The 21,037-nt window shown below is 37.7% G+C and overlaps 1 protein-coding gene across 2 annotated transcripts in view; it reads right to left on the bottom strand.

Annotated features, from left to right (window-relative positions):
• BTG4 (B-cell translocation gene 4) overlaps nt 1-20,988 on the bottom strand; it is a 37,816-nt gene extending 16,828 nt beyond the window's left edge. Inside the window, exons 1-6 of one of the 2 annotated variants that reach the window (XM_011976962.1) lie at nt 20,819-20,974; nt 16,513-16,596; nt 7,020-7,218; nt 6,418-6,555; nt 5,627-5,825; nt 3,574-3,725 (exon numbers count right to left, since the gene is read on the bottom strand). In XM_011976962.1, coding sequence (XP_011832352.1) covers nt 3,574-3,725; nt 5,627-5,825; nt 6,418-6,555; nt 7,020-7,192 — 662 coding nt within the window. In that variant the 5' untranslated portion in view covers nt 7,193-7,218; nt 16,513-16,596; nt 20,819-20,974. Of the gene's footprint in view, nt 1-3,573; nt 3,726-5,626; nt 5,826-6,417; nt 6,556-7,019; nt 7,219-16,512; nt 16,597-20,818 lie in introns of both variants that reach the window. The other variant, XM_011976961.1, reaches the window with a different exon arrangement.
• Between the last annotated feature and the right edge of the window lie 49 nt (nt 20,989-21,037).

Raw genomic sequence — 21,037 nt, forward strand, 5'->3', positions numbered from 1 at the left:
AGCTCAGGAGTTCAAGGCCAGCCTCGGCAACATAGCGAGACCTCGTTCTCTACTAAAAATTGAAAATTAGCCAGGCACCTGTAGTCCCAGCTACTCAGGAGGCTGAGGCAAGAGGATCACTCAAGCCAGGGAGTCAAGGCTGCAGTGAGCTAAGATTGCACCACTGCTCTCCAACCTAGGTGACAGGGTGAGGCCTGATCTCAAAAAAGAAAGAAAAGAAAAGAAAAATGGTACATGTTCATCATAGAAAATTTTCAAAATGTAGATTAGGAAGATCTAATTTGGTTATTATACAAATATACTAATAGATATGATAGTAATGTATTTAGGGGCTTTTCAAGTATATTGACTACTTTTAATCACAGTAAAAATATATAGTTGATTCTATTTTTTCCCCTACACAATTGCTCAGAGCCTCCTGAGAGGCTATAAAGGATTACACAGGGCTCAAATGTTCATAGATGGCTCCCTCTGAGCCAAACCCTAGCACATGGTGGAATTGGTTTCTTCTTGAGTACCAATTTGGAACACTTAATTATAATGGTCATCTCAAGTACTATGCTACAAGAATTATGAGGCAATCTCTGAACCCAAATCAGAACATTGTGATTGACTAGCAGTGTCCATCAGCAGCATAGGGTTCAAGAGTACAGTGTCACCTCTGCTGGCTGGAAAATTTTTTAAACCAACCTTGCAGACTACAAGGGAAACTTTATTAATAAAACCCACTGTGTAAAGGTTCTTGAAAGATCACTCATTCTTGTCATATCCAAATATTATGTTGCACTTTATATCTAGCAAGTATTATATATGGTTGATTTGTCTTTTTTTAGTCCAATAAATTGTACATGTAAAGACCAAACAACTTCAGATTTTTACAGCAATTAGTTCTCCATGCCCAGCCTAGAACACAGTACTTCTTACTCCGCTGAGAGAATGATCAACCAACAAGCATTATTTAATGCTGTGTATCAGATTATATATTAGGCAAGCGTTTAATCACCAATAAAGTCATCCAGTCTATAAATCTGAACACTGCTATATGCCAACGTTAAATGGGAATATGAGGTATCCGTACTCTGAAAACTCAGTCTATTGGGAGGATACTGATACCTATGAAACAATTACAATAGTTAAGTGCTCTTCTAGGGGCAGACAGAATGCTGTAAGGAGCCCCTAACATATGACGACAAACTGGACTTGGGGATCAGGAAGTCTTCCTGGAAGAGATGGTATCTCAAGTGATACCCAAAGATCAAGAGTGAAGGGAGAACAATGAGGCAAGGTGAGAAGTATCCCAATCAAGAACACTTAAATACCAGAGTCCCTGGTAATCCCAGCACTTTAGGAGGCCAAGGTGGGTGGATCGCTTGAGGCCAGGAGTTCGAGACCAACCTGGCCAACATGGTGAAACACCGTCTCTACTAAAAATATAAAAATTACCCGGGCATGGTGGCGCACGCCTGTAGTCCCAGCTACTCTGGAGGCTGAGGCAAGAGAATCACTTGAACCTGGGAGGCAGAGGTTGCAGTGAGCCGAGATCTCACCACTGAACTCCAGCCTGGGCAACAAAGTGAGACTCTGTCTCAAAGGAAACAAAAAAATAACAAGAAAATAAAAAACAGAGTCCAAAAGGAGAGTCGAGGTTAGGCTGAAAAGACATGCAAGAACTCAAGTCATTAAGACCAGAAACCGTATTCTAGAATTTGAATATTTTCCTGATTGAAACATTTTAAACTGAAGAGTAAAGATTACCTTAGGATGGAGAACAAGACCAGACAGGTAACTAATAACAATTGCTGCACAAGGGTAGAAGGTAGGGAGGCAGAGAAAATGAAATGTTACCAGAAATTCTAACTTGATGGTTAAGGATTAAACTAAAGTACATTCACATACATGCTAGCATCCTAAAGCCTAATAATTACACCCATTGCTAGTAGTCTTATTTCTGCCCCATTTTCTGGAGACCAGAATTCACCCACACACGTATGGAGGCTGGCAAACATCACAACCACCTCCAGTGGATGGTTTGCTGAGGGGCCAGTAAACTAGTGTTGTGGTTACCTTGAGAAAAATCTGGGGAGGTTCACAACAACTCCCATACTATAGCAGAAAGCTCTTCAAGGGAGGACAAACTCATTTTTCAGCAGAGAAACTTGACCTCATATGCCATTAAAGATAAGTGAGTTTGTCCCACAAAATAATGCTGCTATGTGGCCTAATGAACCATCCATTTATAGAGAAAAAAAAAAGAAAAATGATTACTAAGAGCTGCACCCAAAGTAATGAGGCTAGAATCAAGCCCCCTCTTCGTCAGCACTAGCTTGACTGCTGGCATGTCCTGCCCGAGTTGGGACTCAAGGTCACAACTTTTTGTATCTACTCAGAGCCACTGGCCCAAAGCACAAGTCTACTCACAAGAGAACCAAGCTGTGACTGATTCAGTGCTACCAGCTTCCTGGATCCAGAACCACCTAACAGCAGAAATTCAGCAAGAAAACCAAGATGTAGGGAGAAGATACAAGCGACTGGAGAAGAGCAAAGTCTTAAAATGGAGATGAGAGAGGAGAAGGGGGGGATAAAATTTTGAAGTAGGAGAAAACAAAAAGAACAAGTCCCCTGCTGAGAGCACAGGAGGATGGAGTAAAAAGAGATAGAGAAGACACAGCTACAAAACGTCTTAAGTGGAGATTAACAGGAACTGCCAGACAACGGCAAGGACCCAGCTGGGAACAAACAGCATGAGCAGGAATGGGTCCAGTCAACAAGGTTTTGGGAATTTTCTAACAACTAGAGACACAGAATTTAGAAGAGTCAAACTATTTTTGGCTAATAGAGTGAAGCTGGATTGTAGAATCTCCCTCCCTAATTTTAAAATCTATAAAATCTAGCAAAGATAAAATTCACCAGCCTAACGGGCATTTCCTCATACCATAAACATCGAAAAGTAGCAGCCAAAACAATTCTCACTGCTATCAAATTTGTAGAGACACGGACTGCAGAGTCATCAACTTTCCCTCTAGCAAGTGGTAGAGGGTGAGGGGAGTAAGAATGAATGGTGGCCAGGCACGGTGGCTCACGCCTGTAATCCCAACACTTTGGGAGGCTGAGACAGGAGGATTGCTTGAGCTCAGGAGTTTGCGACCAGCCTGGGCAACATAGGGAGACCCCTTCTTTACAAAAAATAAACTTTTAAAAGTTTGTTTCTTGCAACGAACTGAACTAAGAAGCATTAAAAACACTGTACGTTTATTTAAACCATTACTTTTCATAATTCATTGAGTCTTATTACAGGTCAATATCTTCATTCTGTTACCTTACTGGGTACATTCACTAATGTTACATAAAACTTCAAGTAAAATTAAATAAGAATTAAAAGTACAGCTAAGAACAGTCATGATCTGTATGAGAGGATTTACCATTGTGTACCCTCATCCCTAATATGGTCATTTTTTGTTTCAGGGCCTCTCAACCTTAAATTCATTTTTATTTTAGAATAAAGGCGCTCCTCTGAGCTCTCGCCCACCATGTGCCCAGTCGCTGCGTCATTGGTGTATGTTGACCCAGTGGTACCTGTCCACCCGGTGCATAGAAGGCCTGTAACACTTAGGGTGCTTCTGCGAGCCATGGTAAGTGTTTCCCAGGAGGCCAACACGGCCATCCACCACATTCTTTTTGCGGGGGATTTGGAACCAAGATTGAAAGGGCTGTTTCAAGTTTTCAACCTGGAAAAAAAAGCATAAAGATCTCTAATAAGCTAGCTGTAAGGACTAAATATGAACTCATAATTCAAAAGTCAAGCACTTCAAAAGCATAGGGAGCACAAATAAATAGAATCAAAAGTGCATAACCATCTTTGAAAAATTTTCTAGCACTTGGCAGGAACATAAGTCGCTTTATACTGTACCTTTTTAAAAAGTTAACTAACTCAACTAAAAACTTTTTAATAGGCTTATTCAAGTTTATGTTTATTCTTGAGTTGTCCCTCTCCCATCCCTACCTCACGCCTGCCAGCCTAATCCAAAACTGCATGTTCATGATCTCTGGGGCCACAGCCTAGAAATCTTCATTTTAAACACCTTAGATGACTGATACAGATGTTTTACAGATCACACTTTGAAAAGACATTGCTGTAAAAGGATAGAGCTGATTACAGGTCTGATCCCCAAATGAAAGAAGACCTTTCTAAAAATAAAAATAGAATTAAGGCAAATACCATAAATCCTCACTCAACAACCTCGATAGGTTCTTGGAAACTAATTTTAAGCTAAATGACATACAGCAGGACTTTGGATAACATAGTTTGGTTATAACACTGAGGAAAAAAATAGCTTTGTCATACATCATTTTAAAGTCACTGTTTCCAAGAAACTATCAATGACACACATAGTTTAAAAAACTAGGGACAAAACATTTGCCAGAAATACGACAAGGGGTTAAAATCATTCCGGCATATAAAGAACCTATAATAATATATTAGAACTTCAAATAATGAATGGGTGAATAAGAGAAAATTTGTAAGCGAGTAGGTGCTAAAACATTTGGGCACATGGAATTTTTTAATGTTTAATTTCACAAATACTGTATTACATATGCATATCATGTTAATCAAATTATCTGTTTTTTTAAATGAGAATAGCCAATACCAGAAAAAAAAGGCAGAGCAGGCACTTTTACATACAGCTGGTGACACTACAAATAAATACAACTTTCTATATGGTGTTTCGGCTGCATATTAAAAACCAGTAAAATGTTCATACTCGGTGACCCAGTAGTTCTGTGCTTGAGAATCAAACCTCAAGAAACAACCTAAAATTCAGGCATCACCATACGAGTTATCAGCTTTTTAAAAAATACTACAACCATGTGGAAACAGTCTAGAATTCTGCCAATAATCAGTTACAAGGGAGGCAAATGAATATTAAACTTTCAATTGCTTTAACATTTAATACATAGGTGATTAAGAGAACATACAAACAAATATATACATAAAGTGTTAACAAATTCTCTCTAGTTCAGTGTTTTTCAAATTGTGGGTCATGAAATCAATTTAGATGCTTGAAATCAAATGAATTTAATTGGAAGTACTGGGAGCATTGCTCCTAGTAAAGATAAACACTGTTTCAGGAAACTTTTTAAATGTAAATATGCATATCTTTCAATGGGTTATGGTTTAAAAAGAAGAAAAAATTAGTTGAGAAAAACTGCTCTAGTGACACAATGTATAGGCCTTTGACCTTTCCTAAATCCAAATTTTGTATAAATGCCATGGTATTTTCAATTGACCAAAAAAAAAGAAAAAAAAACAAAGCTCACTAATCTTAATCTTTGATTCTGTAGGAATTTAAGTGGAAGGAAACCTGTGTGTCTTCAAATACTGTATGAAGAAATAGGACAATAAAAGATTATGCAGATATGTAGATCCTAAAAGCTCAGCCAAGAGTAGGGAATACATTGTGCAGTGAAGAAGACAGAAAAAGTTTTGCCAAAATATTAAGATTCTGGCTTTTAAAAATCTACAGTTTTGTTCTTTCCATGTTTTTTTGCTTCTTTGTTTTCATAATGAGTGCATTGTTTTTAGAATCAGATAGAAAAACGTATAGAAAAGAACTGGAACACACTTGACCTGATAAACACTCTTTGGATTGCTGACTTTAGGAATGACACGAGGTTCCTTGCTACAACTTTCTTCATCGCAGGAAGGGCCAGAGGAATCGTCTGATGAGGCTCTACTAACTGCATAACTGATTTGCTGATATAGTTCCCATTCCTCCCATCTGCCTTTAAAAGAAGCAACTGTAAATGGATGGTTTTTCTCACCATACCTAAGTAGGAAAAGAAATTTAAGTACTAATTAGGGATTCAACTTCCTACAAGTTTTGTCTCTAATCTTTCCGGGAGACAATATGCTAACTTATTTTAAAAGAGATTGCCTTAAAAAATTGAAGGACATTATGACCTTCACCTACTACACTGTTATAAATGAGGACATTCTATAAGAGTTATTTTGGTTAATTGTTCAGAAAAAAACAAAGACTAGTTTCTTTTGATTCAGTTAATGAACTGAATTGTCCCATGATAGATAACTCTACTTCCTTTCTGATATTGCCTATAATACTTATCTGTTATCAACCTACAGTTTGTAATAGATACTGTTACCAATCTATAGTTTGTAATAAGGTGCAGTGATTAAAGCCACATTTCAAATATTTTGCAAAATCATTGTGCTTTCCACCTCATCCACTTTGAATAGAAGTCTTCATTGTCTAACAGAAGTTTGCATCTAAAATCTTAACCAAGAAGTGTCCCTGCTGCTAACTCAAGGCTTTGGTGCATCATCTTTCATGAACTTATGTAAAGTTGTCTAACCTAAGGTTTCCAGGTATCACACAGCACACAAACTATGAGATTACTCACCTACAGCACACTTCAAAGGGATCTACCCATATGGTCATCTCCTTCGGAAGTCCCAGGTGAGAAAAATCCACATTACTCTCCACACATGCCCTTTCTAGAATGGGATCTTTATTCTGATTGTTGTTTATCCTGATGCACCTTTTAAAAAAATGAAGGGAGATGAAGACATGATGACAGGCACTTTAGCAGGAGAATCACATTATGCACATACCGTTCCAATACACATAGCTCCCACCTCACCCCCACCTTCCCCTCAGCCTCCTCCACTCTCCACTCTTACAAGTAAGACATCAACTTTTGATACAGTGGCTCAGAATGTATGTTGCATCACTAAGTCACAAAATTAGTTTACCGGCTATTCACAGCTTATCTTTCATGGCAAACACAAATTAAAAATTGTTTAATCTACCTTTGGCTTTGCTCTGTTGTTTCCAGCCAAAGTGTCATCTACTATGTCTCCTCCTTTCAACTCCACGTTCAAACAAATGAACCCATAAAACTTTCGTTACTTAAATGCTGAAAACAAGATCACTCCATTTTCCTAGGAGCTGGCTGTTGTTTGGTGACTGCTTCCCTTTGCCATCCCACATACTAGCTCTCACCTGAAGGCTTGCCCTTTAGAAGGGCAATCAGAGTGCCAGTGACTTCTGTATGTTTCAAACAAGATCGTCATCAGCTTTTCTGCAAAGTCTTCTATTTGCTGTTTACTTAGTTTATCATGTTTTTTCACCAATCTTGTGACAAAGAAAACTGTTGTTGCAATTTCATCTCTCATGATTCAAGAAAAATAGATAAGGAGGTCTGAATCATTAAAAGGAAGAAGAAATAGAAAGAAATGTTTAACTTAATATCAATACTTAATTGCCATTTGGAAATTTTACATACCTTAAATTTAAAACCAAGATAATTTGCTAGAAAGAAGTCCTTAGTAAACTAGGTAAGTACATGAACACTATCAATTAACATAACAGCCAAGAACAGCAGTTCCTTAAATAGCCCAGTTTTAAAGGTTTTCAAAGGAAAAAAAGTCTTTAAAATTTTAAAGTATTTAAGTAATAACTGAAACATCACTGTGCAACTTAAAAAAGATCCTGGTATGGGATAGTAATTACCTCAAGCATCACGTTTTAAAGATATATTAACAAAGAGCAAAATATTTCAGGAGAGAGTAATTCCAAAATGTGCCTCACAAGTTGCATGCTTTAAGAATAATCAAACACATTATACTTGCCAACAAAAGCTCTTTAGCCCCCAAGAAAAGTGGATAAGAGTTAAAAGACCAACTGCACCATCCCTTATGTTTCCAACTCTCACCCACACCTGTTCGTGAGTTTGAGGCTGAAGTTTATATAAGCCTGGGCCGTAACGGCTGATGGGTGCTTCACCTTACACAGGTGCTGCCTATTGAGATAATCATATAGCTTCTTCATATGCCAATCTGGTCTCCATCCAATTGCTCCTTGGCATAAGTGGAGTGGGTTCTCTATTTGAAGTGTTTTCAAACTGGATCTATATTTTCTATTTTGCTATTATAATCTTATCTTTTATAACACAGAGAATCAAGCATTCTCCTGTATCCTAATATCGCACATTCCAATGATGTCATCTCTAACTTAGCTGTCAACATATTAAGGAATTTTGCCTTAGATTTCTTACAAAACTTGTTAAGACAACTTTGAGCAGCTGTTATGTTGACGACACTTTTTTTTACTAAAGGGTTTATTTATAGGATAAGTAGAAGAGATCTGAGTTTATCTAACCTCACCAGTTCTCAGAGGGTGGGGGTCAGTGACCATGTGATCTGGACTCACTGTGTTTCTTGTTAAAAATTCAGATTCTTGGCCGGGTACTATGGCTCATACCTATAATCCCAGCACTTTGGAAGGCCGAGGAAGGTGGATCACCTGAAGTCAGGAGTTAGAGATCAGCCTGGCCAACATGGTGAAACCCCGTCTCTACTAAAAATACAAAAATTATCCAGGCGTGGTGGCATGTACCTGTAGTCCCATCTACTCAGGAGGCTGAGGCAGGATAATTGCTTGAACCCGGGAGGCGGAGGATGCAGTAAGCCAAGATCACACCACTGCACTAGACTGGGTGACAGAGCAAGGCTCCGTCTCAAAAAAAAAATAAAAATTAAATTTAAAAATTCACATTCTCCCACCTTATTTCAGATCTGCTGAAGCAACGCTTCTCAAGGTAAGGCCTAGCAATCAGTATTTAGCAAGTTCCCCCAGGTGATTCTAATACCCACTAAGTGTTGAGAAGCATCACACCTGACATACATTAAGTCTTTAACGCTCAGGATTAGTGATCATTCAGTTTCTTCATTAGCGAAAAGGAATTCACTGTCTCACAAGGAAGTCCATTTCATTTCTAAAAAGCTCCAAATAACAGCCAGACCTTCCTTTCTGTGTGGAGGCGAATCTACCTCCAATTTTCCTGTATGTGCAGCCTAGTTTTTCCTTCTGGAACTACACCAATCGTGTCTAATGTTCCACCACATGATGACATTTCAAATACTAGCTACTCAGCCTCCCTAAGCCTTCTCTTTGTGGAGCCTAAATAGTCTCAGCTTTTTGACAGTTTTTCCTATAGACTCACTCACCATGCTGGGTACTCACATCACAGTGAGTGTCAGGTGTGTGAGTAATCCCCTTTTTTCCAGCGTGGGGCTCAGACTTGCACACAATGCTCCAGGTGTGCTCCACCCCTAAAGACTAGCACGGGGCTGTTGCTTCCCTCCCTCTGAATACTGTATTGCAGAACACAACCTCAGGTGGCTTTTACCTTGTTGGCAGTGACATCACACCACGGACTCATATTGAACTTGCAAGTACTCTTTTTCACTAATGCTATCATTTTGTCATATCTTTCCATTCCTGCACAATACAAAGTTTAAAAATATGGGCATTAAGATCGGATAGATTTGGGTGTGAATTGCAACTTTAGGACTCACCATCTGTGTAACCTTGGGCAACTTAATTTTCTGCCTGTGAAATGGGAGATACAATAGCGATCTCATAAGATTGTAGTTAAGATTGTAATAGATAACATTAGAGCGCTTGTTCTTGAGCTGGGCAGAGAGCCTCATGCCTGTAATGCAAACACTTTGGACCCAGGCGAAAGGATCACTTGAGGTCAGGGGTTTGAGGTCGGCCTGGGCAACTCAGTAAGACCCCTGTCTCTACAAAACTTTTAAAAGTCAGCTTGGTGTGGCATGTGTCTGTAGCCGTAGCTACTCGAAGGCTGAGGTGGGAAGATCACTTGAGCCCAGGAGTTTGAGGCTGCCGTAAGCTATGAGCTATGATTGTGTCACTGCACTCCAGCCTGGGCAACAGAGCAAAGACCCTGTCTCAAAAAAATTAAAAAACCTTTCACTAGTGATGAACTGAGATGAAATACATATATTAGGTAGTATGCTGGTTATTGTAATGTCTTTGATGCTTGAGAGGTATAAGAAATGTAAGTATGAGGATTATCAAAGTTGGTTAAGGATACAAAAATAGAAGAAATTAGTTCTAGTATTCTAGTATAGTAGACAAATTATAGGTAACAATTGTATATTTCAAAATAGCTAGAAGATTTGTAATGTTCTCAACACAAAGAAAAGATAAATGTTTGAGGTAATGGATATCCCACTTACCTTATTTGATCATTATACATTATATACAAGTATTAAAATATTACATGTACCCCCAAAATACATACAACTATTATATATTAATTTTTAAAACTTGTTTAAAAGGACTGTGAAATGGATGGCTGAGCATCTTGATATCTAAGAATATGATTTAAGATTTAATTAAGATTAATTTAATTCAATTCAGTACATATTTAAATATCTACTGTGTACCCAGAACATATTAAAATAAACAAACATGAAAGTAGGACCTTAATAATCTTCCAACTCCGTAGTCTCTTGTTTGTTTCAACTGTCCATGACATAGTTCTCATTCCTCTTCCTCGGTGGCTGGGGTACCCAAACTGTTGCACCTTGGAATCACCTGAAGATCTTTTAAAAATACTGATGTCTGCCTCCTATCCCTTACCCAGACATTTTTTTTTTTCCAATAGAGATGGGGTCTCCCTATGTTGCCCAGGCTGGTCTTGAACTCCTGGGCTCAAGGAACCCTCCTGCCTTGGCCTCTCAAAGTGCTAGGTTTCACAGGTGTGAACCGCTACGCCGGGTCAAGACATTCTGACTTAATTGGTATAGAGTGCAACCTACACATCAGGACTTTTTAAAGTTCCCCAAACGATTCTAATGTGCAGCAAAAGTGGAAATCATTAAGATAGATACTGCCTTAGCTGTGAAGAAGATTTTAAACTTATTTTACACTTTTGATTGCTTAATAATGCCTTAAGTTTAACAGATTATTGGGACAAATTTGCATCATTTATTCTCATATTTTCTAGCCATTTGCTGGGGTAAATTTTGCAAAGATTATTTTTTAAAATTTATGTTAGAAGGGACAAAGCTGAAAATTAGGGTAACTCCTTGTGTGCTGCTGAAATTTTGCTTCTGAACTAAAGGCAACAGATGCATTAACACAAAATTTTTTTCTTTTCAAAGGGCTAGTTTGCATTTACAATAATAGAATGGTGCCAGGTGTTTTTATAATTCTTTCATGACTTCATCTTCCCATTGACAAACCGCTCCCTTGCACTTTGAGTTGGTGAAGTACATGAATGTGGTTTTGAACCCTCTCCTAGCATTATTTTCTGCAACAGGCCCAGGCAGGCCTTGCAAGTTATGAATAGAACGGTAGAATAACAATGTACTTAGATTTCAGGAAAGAACAATCAAATAAAAAGTAAACATCACGGAAGATTTCCTCCGGTTACTTGTTTATGACTTGAAACACATTATTTAAATCACCTCCTTTACATTGATGACAACTACACCTTCTGTTTTAATTAACACTCAGTGACTATTTACTGACCACCTACTTCACAGACACTATTAGTGGGGCTGGGGGTAAAATCAAAATTCAACTTTCCTTTCAAGAGGCTTATTATCTAGAGAGAGAAGTCAAATATATACACAAGTGATGACTTGGATGTAAAGTTTGGGAAATGAAATACTCAAAATTTACTCCAAGTTTCAAACACTAGTAACCAAGAGATTAATGTTATCATTGAAAGAATGAAGTTCAGTGGAAGAGTCAGTATAAAACAAATGGTGATTCATTCAGATTGAGGTATACTGAGCTTTCAATGGCAATTAAATACCCAAGTAGTAATGTCCACTGACAAGATGTTAGAATTTAGCAGAAAAACCAACCTGGTCTGGCCTAAGCCAATCCCAGAGCTAAGTAGAAGAGAAAATTACTGCTGAAATTTGACAACTCTCCCACTATCCTTCTGTCATGTCTAAAATTCTCATTATAAGACATTTATTCCCTTGCTTAAAACCTTGTCTTTCAAGGATTTCTTTTTTTTTTTTTTTTTTTTTTTTTTTGAGACGGAGTCTTGCTCTGTCGCCCGGGCTGGAGTGCAATGGCCGGATCTCAGCTCACTGCAACCTCTGCCTCCCGGGTTTACGCCATTCTCCTGCCTCAGCCTCCTAAGTGACTGGGACTACAGGCACCCGCCACCACGCCCGGCTAATTTTTTGTATTTTTTTAGTAGAGACAGGGTTTCACCGTGTTAGCCAGGTTGGTCTCGATCTCCTGACCTCGTGATCCGCCCGTCTCGGCCTCCCAAAGTGCTGGGATTACAGGCTTGAGCCAACGCGCCCGGCCTCAAGGATTTCTTTTTGAAAATGTCCAATGAGCTATCCACAGTAGAGCAACAGGATGGTGTTCTGTTTGGGTGAGGGGATTATGTCTGGGTGAAGAACCACAGAAAACAAGAAATAAGAGGTTCTGGCCATTTGGAGAACAGAAAGGCGATGAAGCAGCATAGACATATTTTACTTCCTATTATGCCTGTAACAGAGAATCAAATGGTATAAAATATGAATATGACTGACATGACCTTGTACAAGTAATAGTTTCTAGAATTGCATTCTTCATTTTAAAATGAGGAAATTCAACTTGATGGCTAAGGAATAGTGAAGCCCCAAAGTTCATTGATGAAGGCAAAACTCGAAAATCTGGTTCTACATTTGTCTTCTTGGTTTTAGCTAAACTTCACTTATAAAATGAAAATATTTATGCTTATAAAAGTTTAAAAATAGACAAAGAAGTTTTAAAATATCATCTGAATTGAATATTAAATTTGCTGAACTTGTGATGTAATAACCAGTCTTATCATAACCCCATTTCATTTCTTTAACTTCCCTCCTTAAACTACAAGTTATATCCCTAGGCTCACCCATCCATTCACAAATACATGTTATTGCCAAAGAGGGGAAAGGTATAGATGTTTTAGCAAAAGTCTACTTCTGACAGAAAGTATTTTTTTAACAACAGCAAGCAAGTAGCACTATTTTATAAAACAATGAACTGATTCTGTAACCCACACATAAACTCAGTTCCACTATGGTCAAGCCACATAAAAGGAAGTTACATTAATTGCTGAAACAAAATTGCATTTCCCAAAACATTATCTAATAAAATTCTACAGCCATACAATGTTGATTTGAACTCAAAAGAAATTAATTTTAGTGTAGCCTGATCAAAGTAAAATTCCTTTACCTATAATACTATGCAAGTGTTTTATCTGCCACAAGCTTCTTCCTAATTTTTATTTTCTATTTAGATTACTGAGCATTCACAATGTAAGTGGCATTGTTTGAAAGACCACAAAAAATACATGCATATATATAACGTTTCAAGTTAGACACAAGATAACTCCTATTCAACATAGTACTGGAAGTCCTGGCCAGAGCTATCAGGCAAGAGAAAAAAATAAAAGGCATCTGAATTGGAAAAGTAGAAGTCAAATTACCTCTGTTCACTGACAATATGATTGTATACCTAGAAAACCCTAAAGACTCCTCTAGAAGACTCCTTGACCTGATTAACAACTTCAGTAAAGTCTCAGGATACAAAATCAATGTACAAAAACCAGCAGCATTTCTACAAACAGTAACATTGAAGCTGAGAACCAAATTAAGAATCCAATCCCACTTAGGATAGCCACAAAAAAGAGCAAAATACCTCGGAATACATTTAACCAAGGAGGTGAAAGATCTCTACAAGGAGAACTACAAAACACTGATGAAAGAAATTGCAGATGATACAAATAAATGGAAAAACATTCCATGCTCATGAACGGGAAGAATTAATATGGTTAAAATAACAATATTACCCAAGCAATCTACAGATTCAGTGCAATCCCTATCAAATTACCAACCTTATTTTTCAAAGAATTAGGAAAAACAGTCCTAAGGTTCATATGGAACAACCAAAAAAAGCCCAAATAGCCAAGGAACTCCCAAGTGACAAGAACAAAGTCAAAGACATTATATTGCCTGACTTCAAATTATACTACAAGGCTATAGTAACTAAAATAGCATGGTGCTGGTACAAAAATAGACCCAGAGATTAATGGTACAGTATGGGGTTCTCTAGCTTAGAAACAAAGCTACATATATACAACCAATTGATCTTCAATTAAAGTCAACAAAAATAAACAATGGGAAATAGACATCCTATTCAATAAATGATGCTGGAAAAACTGGCTAGCCATATGCAGAAGACTGAAACTAAATCCCCATCTCTTAACGTATACAAAATTAACTGTAGATGGATTAAAGACCTAAATGTAAAACTATAAAAACCAAAACTATAAAAATCCTAAAAGAAAACCTAGGAAAAACCCTTATGGACATTGGCTTAGACAAATAATTCATGATGAAGATTCCAAACACAAATGCAGTAAAAATGAAGATAGGGAAATAGGACATAAACCAAAAGTTTCTGCACAGCAAAACAAATAATCAATAGGATAAAAACACAACCCACAGAATGGAAGAAAATATTTACAAATTATACCTCCAACAAAGAATTAGTATTCAGAATCTACAGGAAATTCAAACAACTCAACAAACAAAAAACAAACCAATTGAAAACGGGGCAAAGAACATGAACAGGTATTTCTCAAAAGAAGAAATACAAACAGCTAACAAACATATGAAAAAATGCTCAACATCACTAATCATCAGAGAAATGCAAATTAAAACCACATTGAGATACCATCTTACTCCAGTCAGAATGGCTTTTATTAAAAAGTCAAAAAGCAACAGATGTTGATGTGTATGCAGAGAAAAGGGAATACTCACACACTGTTGGTGGGAATGTAAATTAATTCAACCTCTATGGAAAACAGTATAGAGATATCTCAAAGAACTGAAAATAGAACTATCATTGGACCCAGTGATCCCACTACTGGGTATCTACCCAAAGGAAAAGAAATCATTATATTAAAAAGATACCTGTACTTGTGTATTTATTGCAGCACCATTTACAATTAGAGCAAAGTCATGGAATCCACCTAAATGTCTACCAACTGTCGATTTGATAAAGAAAATAGAGTGTATATATACAGCATGGAATACTACATAATCTTAAAAAAAAGAATGAAATCATGTCCTTTGCAGCCACATGGATGGAGCTGGAGGCCATTACCCCAAGTGAACTAACCCAGAAGCAGAAAATAAAATATTACATATTCTCACTTGTAAGTGGGAGCTAAACAAATGGTACATGTAGAAATGAAGATAGAGAAAATAGACTCTGGGGAGTCCAAAGGGGAGGGTTGAAAAATTACCTACTGGATATAATGCCTAATATTGGGGTGATGAGTACAGCAGAAGCCCAATACCCAATATTACGCATGTAATACCCATGCACCAAACAAGAATATGTACCCCTTAAAAAAAAGAAACCAAGATAACTTACTAAAAATAATTCAGAGTGTAAGAAAATGTTCCTATGTACAACACTCTATACTAATATAATAAACATGTGTATATGTATCAGCGCTCTATACCATTATAGTAAAATGCTGAATTCAAAATACACTTAGAATATAGGAGAATAATACTCTCTTACTAATGGAACATACTAATTTTAGAGTGACTACATTAAGTGTCAAAGGGATTACAGAAGAGAAAGGATCAGGAAGAATTAAAGGTACTAGGGAAGATTTTACCTAGGAAGTAGAATTTGAGCTTGATATTTCAACAAACTGTAAAGGAGCTAAGAGCAGGAAGGACAATGTGAACTTTACTACATGTAAGCATGATAAAATCCTTGAGATATATTCTATGAATATAGAGGAAATAAAGATAACAAATGAGGATTATGTAAATTTTTCAACTAAATATAAGTTTCCCACTTAAAAAAAAAAAAAAAAAAAAAAAAAGCTTAAGTGCCAAATAAGGACAGTGGAAATAAAAACAAGAATAAGTAGACACAGAGTGATGTTTAAGAGGATGGCATAAAGTATTTTCATTCTTGTAAATCAATTAATTAACAGGATAATCAGTCCATTTTCTCCTTGTGGCTTAATAGAGTTACAGAATACACCCTAGAGCTCTTAAGAAGGAGAAAGTCTATTAACTTTCTTCAATTGTGCATTCAGACCACTAACTAGCTTACTGAAACCTTAAAATTACTTTTATAAACCTGAAAATCTATGTGAGGGTTTTTGTTTGTTGGTTGGTTGGTTTTTTTGTTTGTTTGTTTGTTTTTGGGTTTTTTTGGTTTTTGTTTTTAAGAGAGATGACAGAGGCCAATCAGTAGTGGGACAAGGCCAGGAAAGTTCGTCTCTTTAGTTATAACCTAGAGAAGATCATTGATCCTTCATTAACTCAATGAATAAAGCCCTGGACAAAAAAAATCTGGTAGAGCCAACCCAATCATCTGCTGCCTATGGCTAATTCTTTACTGACCAAACCTTGGCGATGTGGTGGTGCCAATGCAGCAGATTCTCTTGAATTCCTAAGTGTATGAATTTTAAAACAGCTTGGTTTTTGTGAGAGTCCTCTCTTCCACTTCCTGTGGGCTAACCCTTCCCAAGATTTACTTCTTCCTGTCAGCCCCTGAAGAGAAGAGGGATCCTCTCAGATTTGATCCTGAGCCTTCTGTTTTCCTCATTCTATTCTCTATTCGAGATTAATATATTGCTGTCATCACTTACTCTGGCGTCCTTGATAGCAGGGACTGGTAGGTCAACGAAGAATCAGCCAGCAGACCTTTCTTGGAGAACTCCTCGTGACTTCAACTATCGAGAGGATAAAAGAGCTTCAGTCTCTTTTCAGTTCTGGTCTCCTGCCAGGGTTCTAACTCCACATATCTAACTCCACCACAATATTCTTCCATGACCTAAAACTAAACATGCCTACACCTAAAATCACAATTATTCTCTGACTAGATTTCCCCCTCAACACCTCTACTTGTCATCGAAGTCTGGAAGTTAATCTTATTCTGTTTGTTCACTTGAACCAGTTACCAACCAAGTTATGCAAAGTTTCCTTCGCAAAGTTTCTCTCTTCATCCCGTATTTTCTACATCACCTCATACTGAAATTTACTAACCTCGTAAATGGTCTTTCAGTCTCCTCTGTCTGTCCCTCTTCTAATCTATGCTACTTTATGAATCCTTGTAAAACAACGCATTTTATGCATCTGGGGCTCCTTGAGCCGAATAATGAAATTGAAACTCCCTGGGCTTTTTTTTTTTTTTTTTTTTTTGTGAACTTCATAGAAATGTATGAGTAGGCAGGTAAGTAGGATCATGGAGGACTTTAAATGTTAAAGTCCTCTTTAATCTTGTTTCCCCAATGGGAACACACTCATTGCTTTTCCAATTGGCCTCATACATTACAATCTCCATAAATGTGCTTGTGTTTTTCCTTCACAAATCGCTCCTGCTACCAAAACATTCCCTCTTCATCTCTAGTATTTTTGCTTCCAGGCTCAGTTCAATCTCATCTTTTCCATAGAGACTTCTCTGTGTCCTAACCTTTGATAATTTTCCTTTTCCTTTTTCCTAAATGTTGGCAATAATGAAGTTTGTATTAGTCATCAGGATTCCTGAAGCACTTTTTCATATAACCATCTTCATACTAAATAATTATATATAATATAAATAGAATATGTAACACAAACATGTGTTCTTAATCTATTACTATAAGTTATATTAATATTAAGATATATTCACATTACATACTAATATAATTAACATATTAATTATCTATATATACACACATTGTCCATCTTACCAAGTAGACCACATAAATCCCTAGAGATTGTTCTCTAAAGATGGAAAATATGCAAACTGCTCCTACTGAAGCCATAACTAAGAGCTTCGGCAACTTTAACTATAAAGACTATTTTGTTAGACTGCTTATGATTTGCCTGAAAGATAAATTAACATTTTATACTGAAAGCAACAGTATTGATTAATCAATAAATATAAGCAAGAAGCTAATTAAGAATCTGGTGCACTCTTACTAATGAGAGTACAATAAAATGGAACTAGAAATATGGAATTATAAAAACTGCTGGCAGTTCATTTTAGCTCAAAAGAAAATCTCCTCCCATAAATAGATTCAATGATTTTTAGTTCTTCAAAGGCACTGAATTGACTTCAATTTAGTCTTGCTTCAACATATAAACTAGTTTCTAGGTATACTATCATGAAGGTTAATAATCTGACATTTATTGGTCTATAAACCAAGATATGGTTTTATATTTCCTACAAGTAATATAAAAACAGGTTTAGGCCGGGTGCAGTGGCTCACTCCTGTAATCCTAGCACTGTGAGAGGCCAAGTTCTGGCGGGTGTGGGGGGGTGGATCACCTGAGGTCAGGAGTTCGAGACCAGCCTGGCCAACACAGTGAAACCCCATCTCTACAAAAATTACAAAAAATTAGCCAGGCATGGTAGTGGCTGCCTATAATACCAGCTACTCAGGAGTATGAGGCAGAAGAATCGCTTGAACCCAGGAGGCGGAGGTTGCAGTGAGCCAAGACCACGCCACTGCACTCCAGCCTGGGCAATAAGAGCAAAACTCCGTTCCAAAAAAAAAAAAACAGGTTTAAAAAGAAACTGCTAAAATCCAGTAATTTCTAATTAGTCTAATTCTTCATTTCTTCCTCTTCCAATAACACCCTTCAAAAGCTGTGGGAGATGGTGAGTTTGTATATATTGAAGGGAGGGATATGTTGTCTCCATTGTCTCCATTTTTCTTTTTTTTTTTTTTTTGAGACGGAGTCTTGCTCTGTCACCCAAGCTGGAGTGTAGTGGCACAATCTCGGCTCACTGCAACCTCTGCCTCCCAGGTTCAAGCGATTCTCCCACCTCAGCCTCCCAAGTAGCTGGAACCACAGGCGCACACCACCACGCCCAGCTAATTTTTGTATCTTTAGTAGAGACAGGGTTTCACTATGTTGGCCAGGATGGTCTCTACCTCTTGACTTCATGATCCGCTCGCCTTGGCCTCCCAAAGTGTTGGGATTACAGGTGTGAGCCACCACGCCTGGCCCATCTCCATCTTTTCTAATTGCCAATTCCCATCAATCTAGTCTTGTATCTAGAAGTGGTAAATTAAGTCAATATAAATGTGCCAAAGCTAAAGCAGAAGGTATTCGTTTTCTATACTCTTCTTGGTTTCCTCTTAATCATCAACCTTGTCTCTCCTGACGGCTCCTTTTCCATCTCCCTAATCACCAAAAGCCCAGAAATTAAAACAGTAAACAATTCCCCTGAAAGGTGCCTTCCTGGTACAGTCTAAAACAAATGCAATCTTCTGTGTGGGCATTTAAAACACCACAAGCATTCTTACTTAGATTAAATCATGGGTCTCCCTGGTCTCCAGGCATGCCTAGACATGAACCATAGAGGGAATGAGATCCTTGGAGTTTCTCTAGTAACTGCAGGCCAAATCAACAGCAACCCTAAGAACAAGCATTCTTTTTTTTTTTTCAACAGAACTAGGCCACACACATTTTTTGTCGTTATTTAAATTTTTAGTTGTACTACATAGAAAATAAACTCATTTTAAAAAGTTATTTCAGTAGGCAATGCATCTTGATGACTTTTACATATGAATTTTATTTTTTATTACTTTTGGAGAAAAGTCTGTAGAAACCTACTTTTCAAGGCATCTAACACAACCATTGCCTTGGATGGCAGCAATCCAGCTCAGGTAAGATATTTAAGATGCAACTAATAATCGTAAAACATCAGTTGGGAAGAAGTGTTCAATATAGTATTGGGTAAAAGTGACTAACAATTTGGTAGAAGATAATCGTTTTTATAACTATCTCCTAACCAAGATTTCTCTGAGTCTGCATATTGTTAATGGAATGAAGACTATTTTGCTCCTAGTTTCACGTATGTATATTTAAGTGAATGTAAGTCATTTATGTAATGTGTGCTAAAACACTGTGCCCCTCCCAAAGATAAGATGAATACAAAATACAGTTATTGTAGATGGCTTGTCTTTCACAATTTAATTCTACAAGTTAATTTTTACAATTAACATTTTATGTGATATATATTTTATATTTTGGTTTCTTTCCCTTCACTTCGGGGTGTACGGAACAAAGTATGCATTTGGGGAAAAAAAAAGTGCTGTCTTTCATATGCAAAGAAAATGCTATAACTTACTCAGATATCCTTGGGCAGTTCTTTAGTTGTTTTAATAGTGTAATTTTGGTGTTTGTATTGAATGATCCAGATGACCTGCCCCTGTTCATGTTACTAGTGGCATCTATGAGACCATTTGCTGGTTTTAGGGAATCAATCTATAGATGGGAAGTTTTCTTTTACAGAAACTGATTTAGAACTAAGTCTTTTGTGTCAGCAATGAGTGCTCTATACTGGATGCATGAAGACCATATTTCTAGGGGAAGCTGCTTCCAGCTGAATTTCACAAGGTGAGGATAAAGAGAACATTCCTTATCCTCTCCTGATTCATTCATTAAAGGCAAAGAGGGGAAGGAGTAACTAAAGGAAAGTTATTAGCAGAGATCTCCCAGAAGTCCTCTGTAACTGTCCCTTTTGCCCAACCGTAACAAGATATTTTCTGGCATCCACAGCCCTAACCCTGAATATCCAAATGTACTCTTGCATCAAGGATCTACTCAAGTCTCATCTCCTCTGGGAACCTTCTTTGACCTATTACAGCTCTCATTAATGGCCTCCCTTCTATTTCTATCAGTCCCTAGTTTAGTAATTTATTATATATATATAGTCTTGAATGGTATGGCCTTGATCTCAAGAGGACCACGATTTGATGTAACTAACAAGCTGCCTGGCTCACTATTTGACTAGAAGGCTCAGCCTTCGCATCACCGCATGGCCCTCTAAGACTATAAGGCCAAGTCTCCAACAGAGCACAAAGGTGCAGATGAGACTCTCAAAGGCATCCTCCCACATGTCAGAGGCTACCCAAGCCCACCTCCATTTGGAAAATTCAAACCTATAATTTGAGGTACCTGGGAAGCCGCTTTCCCAGGGCAGAATGGGCACGGAAACTGGGTAGGCTTGGGGGCTTCTTGGGGAATGAGGGAGTGGAGCTCTTTGTCCCTCCTGCTAGATCAGAAAGAGAAATGTCTCAAGAATCTGGGCCTCCATCTTCTAGGCGTCTCCCTGGAGGCCCTTCAGGGACCGCCCACAGCCCCTTCTCTCAGCCTCCTCCCTTCCCCCACCCCTCC

The sequence above is a fragment of the Mandrillus leucophaeus genome, unplaced genomic scaffold, assembly GCF_000951045.1.
Source record: "Mandrillus leucophaeus isolate KB7577 unplaced genomic scaffold, Mleu.le_1.0 Scaffold172, whole genome shotgun sequence".
Classification (NCBI taxonomy): Eukaryota; Metazoa; Chordata; class Mammalia; order Primates; family Cercopithecidae; genus Mandrillus; species Mandrillus leucophaeus.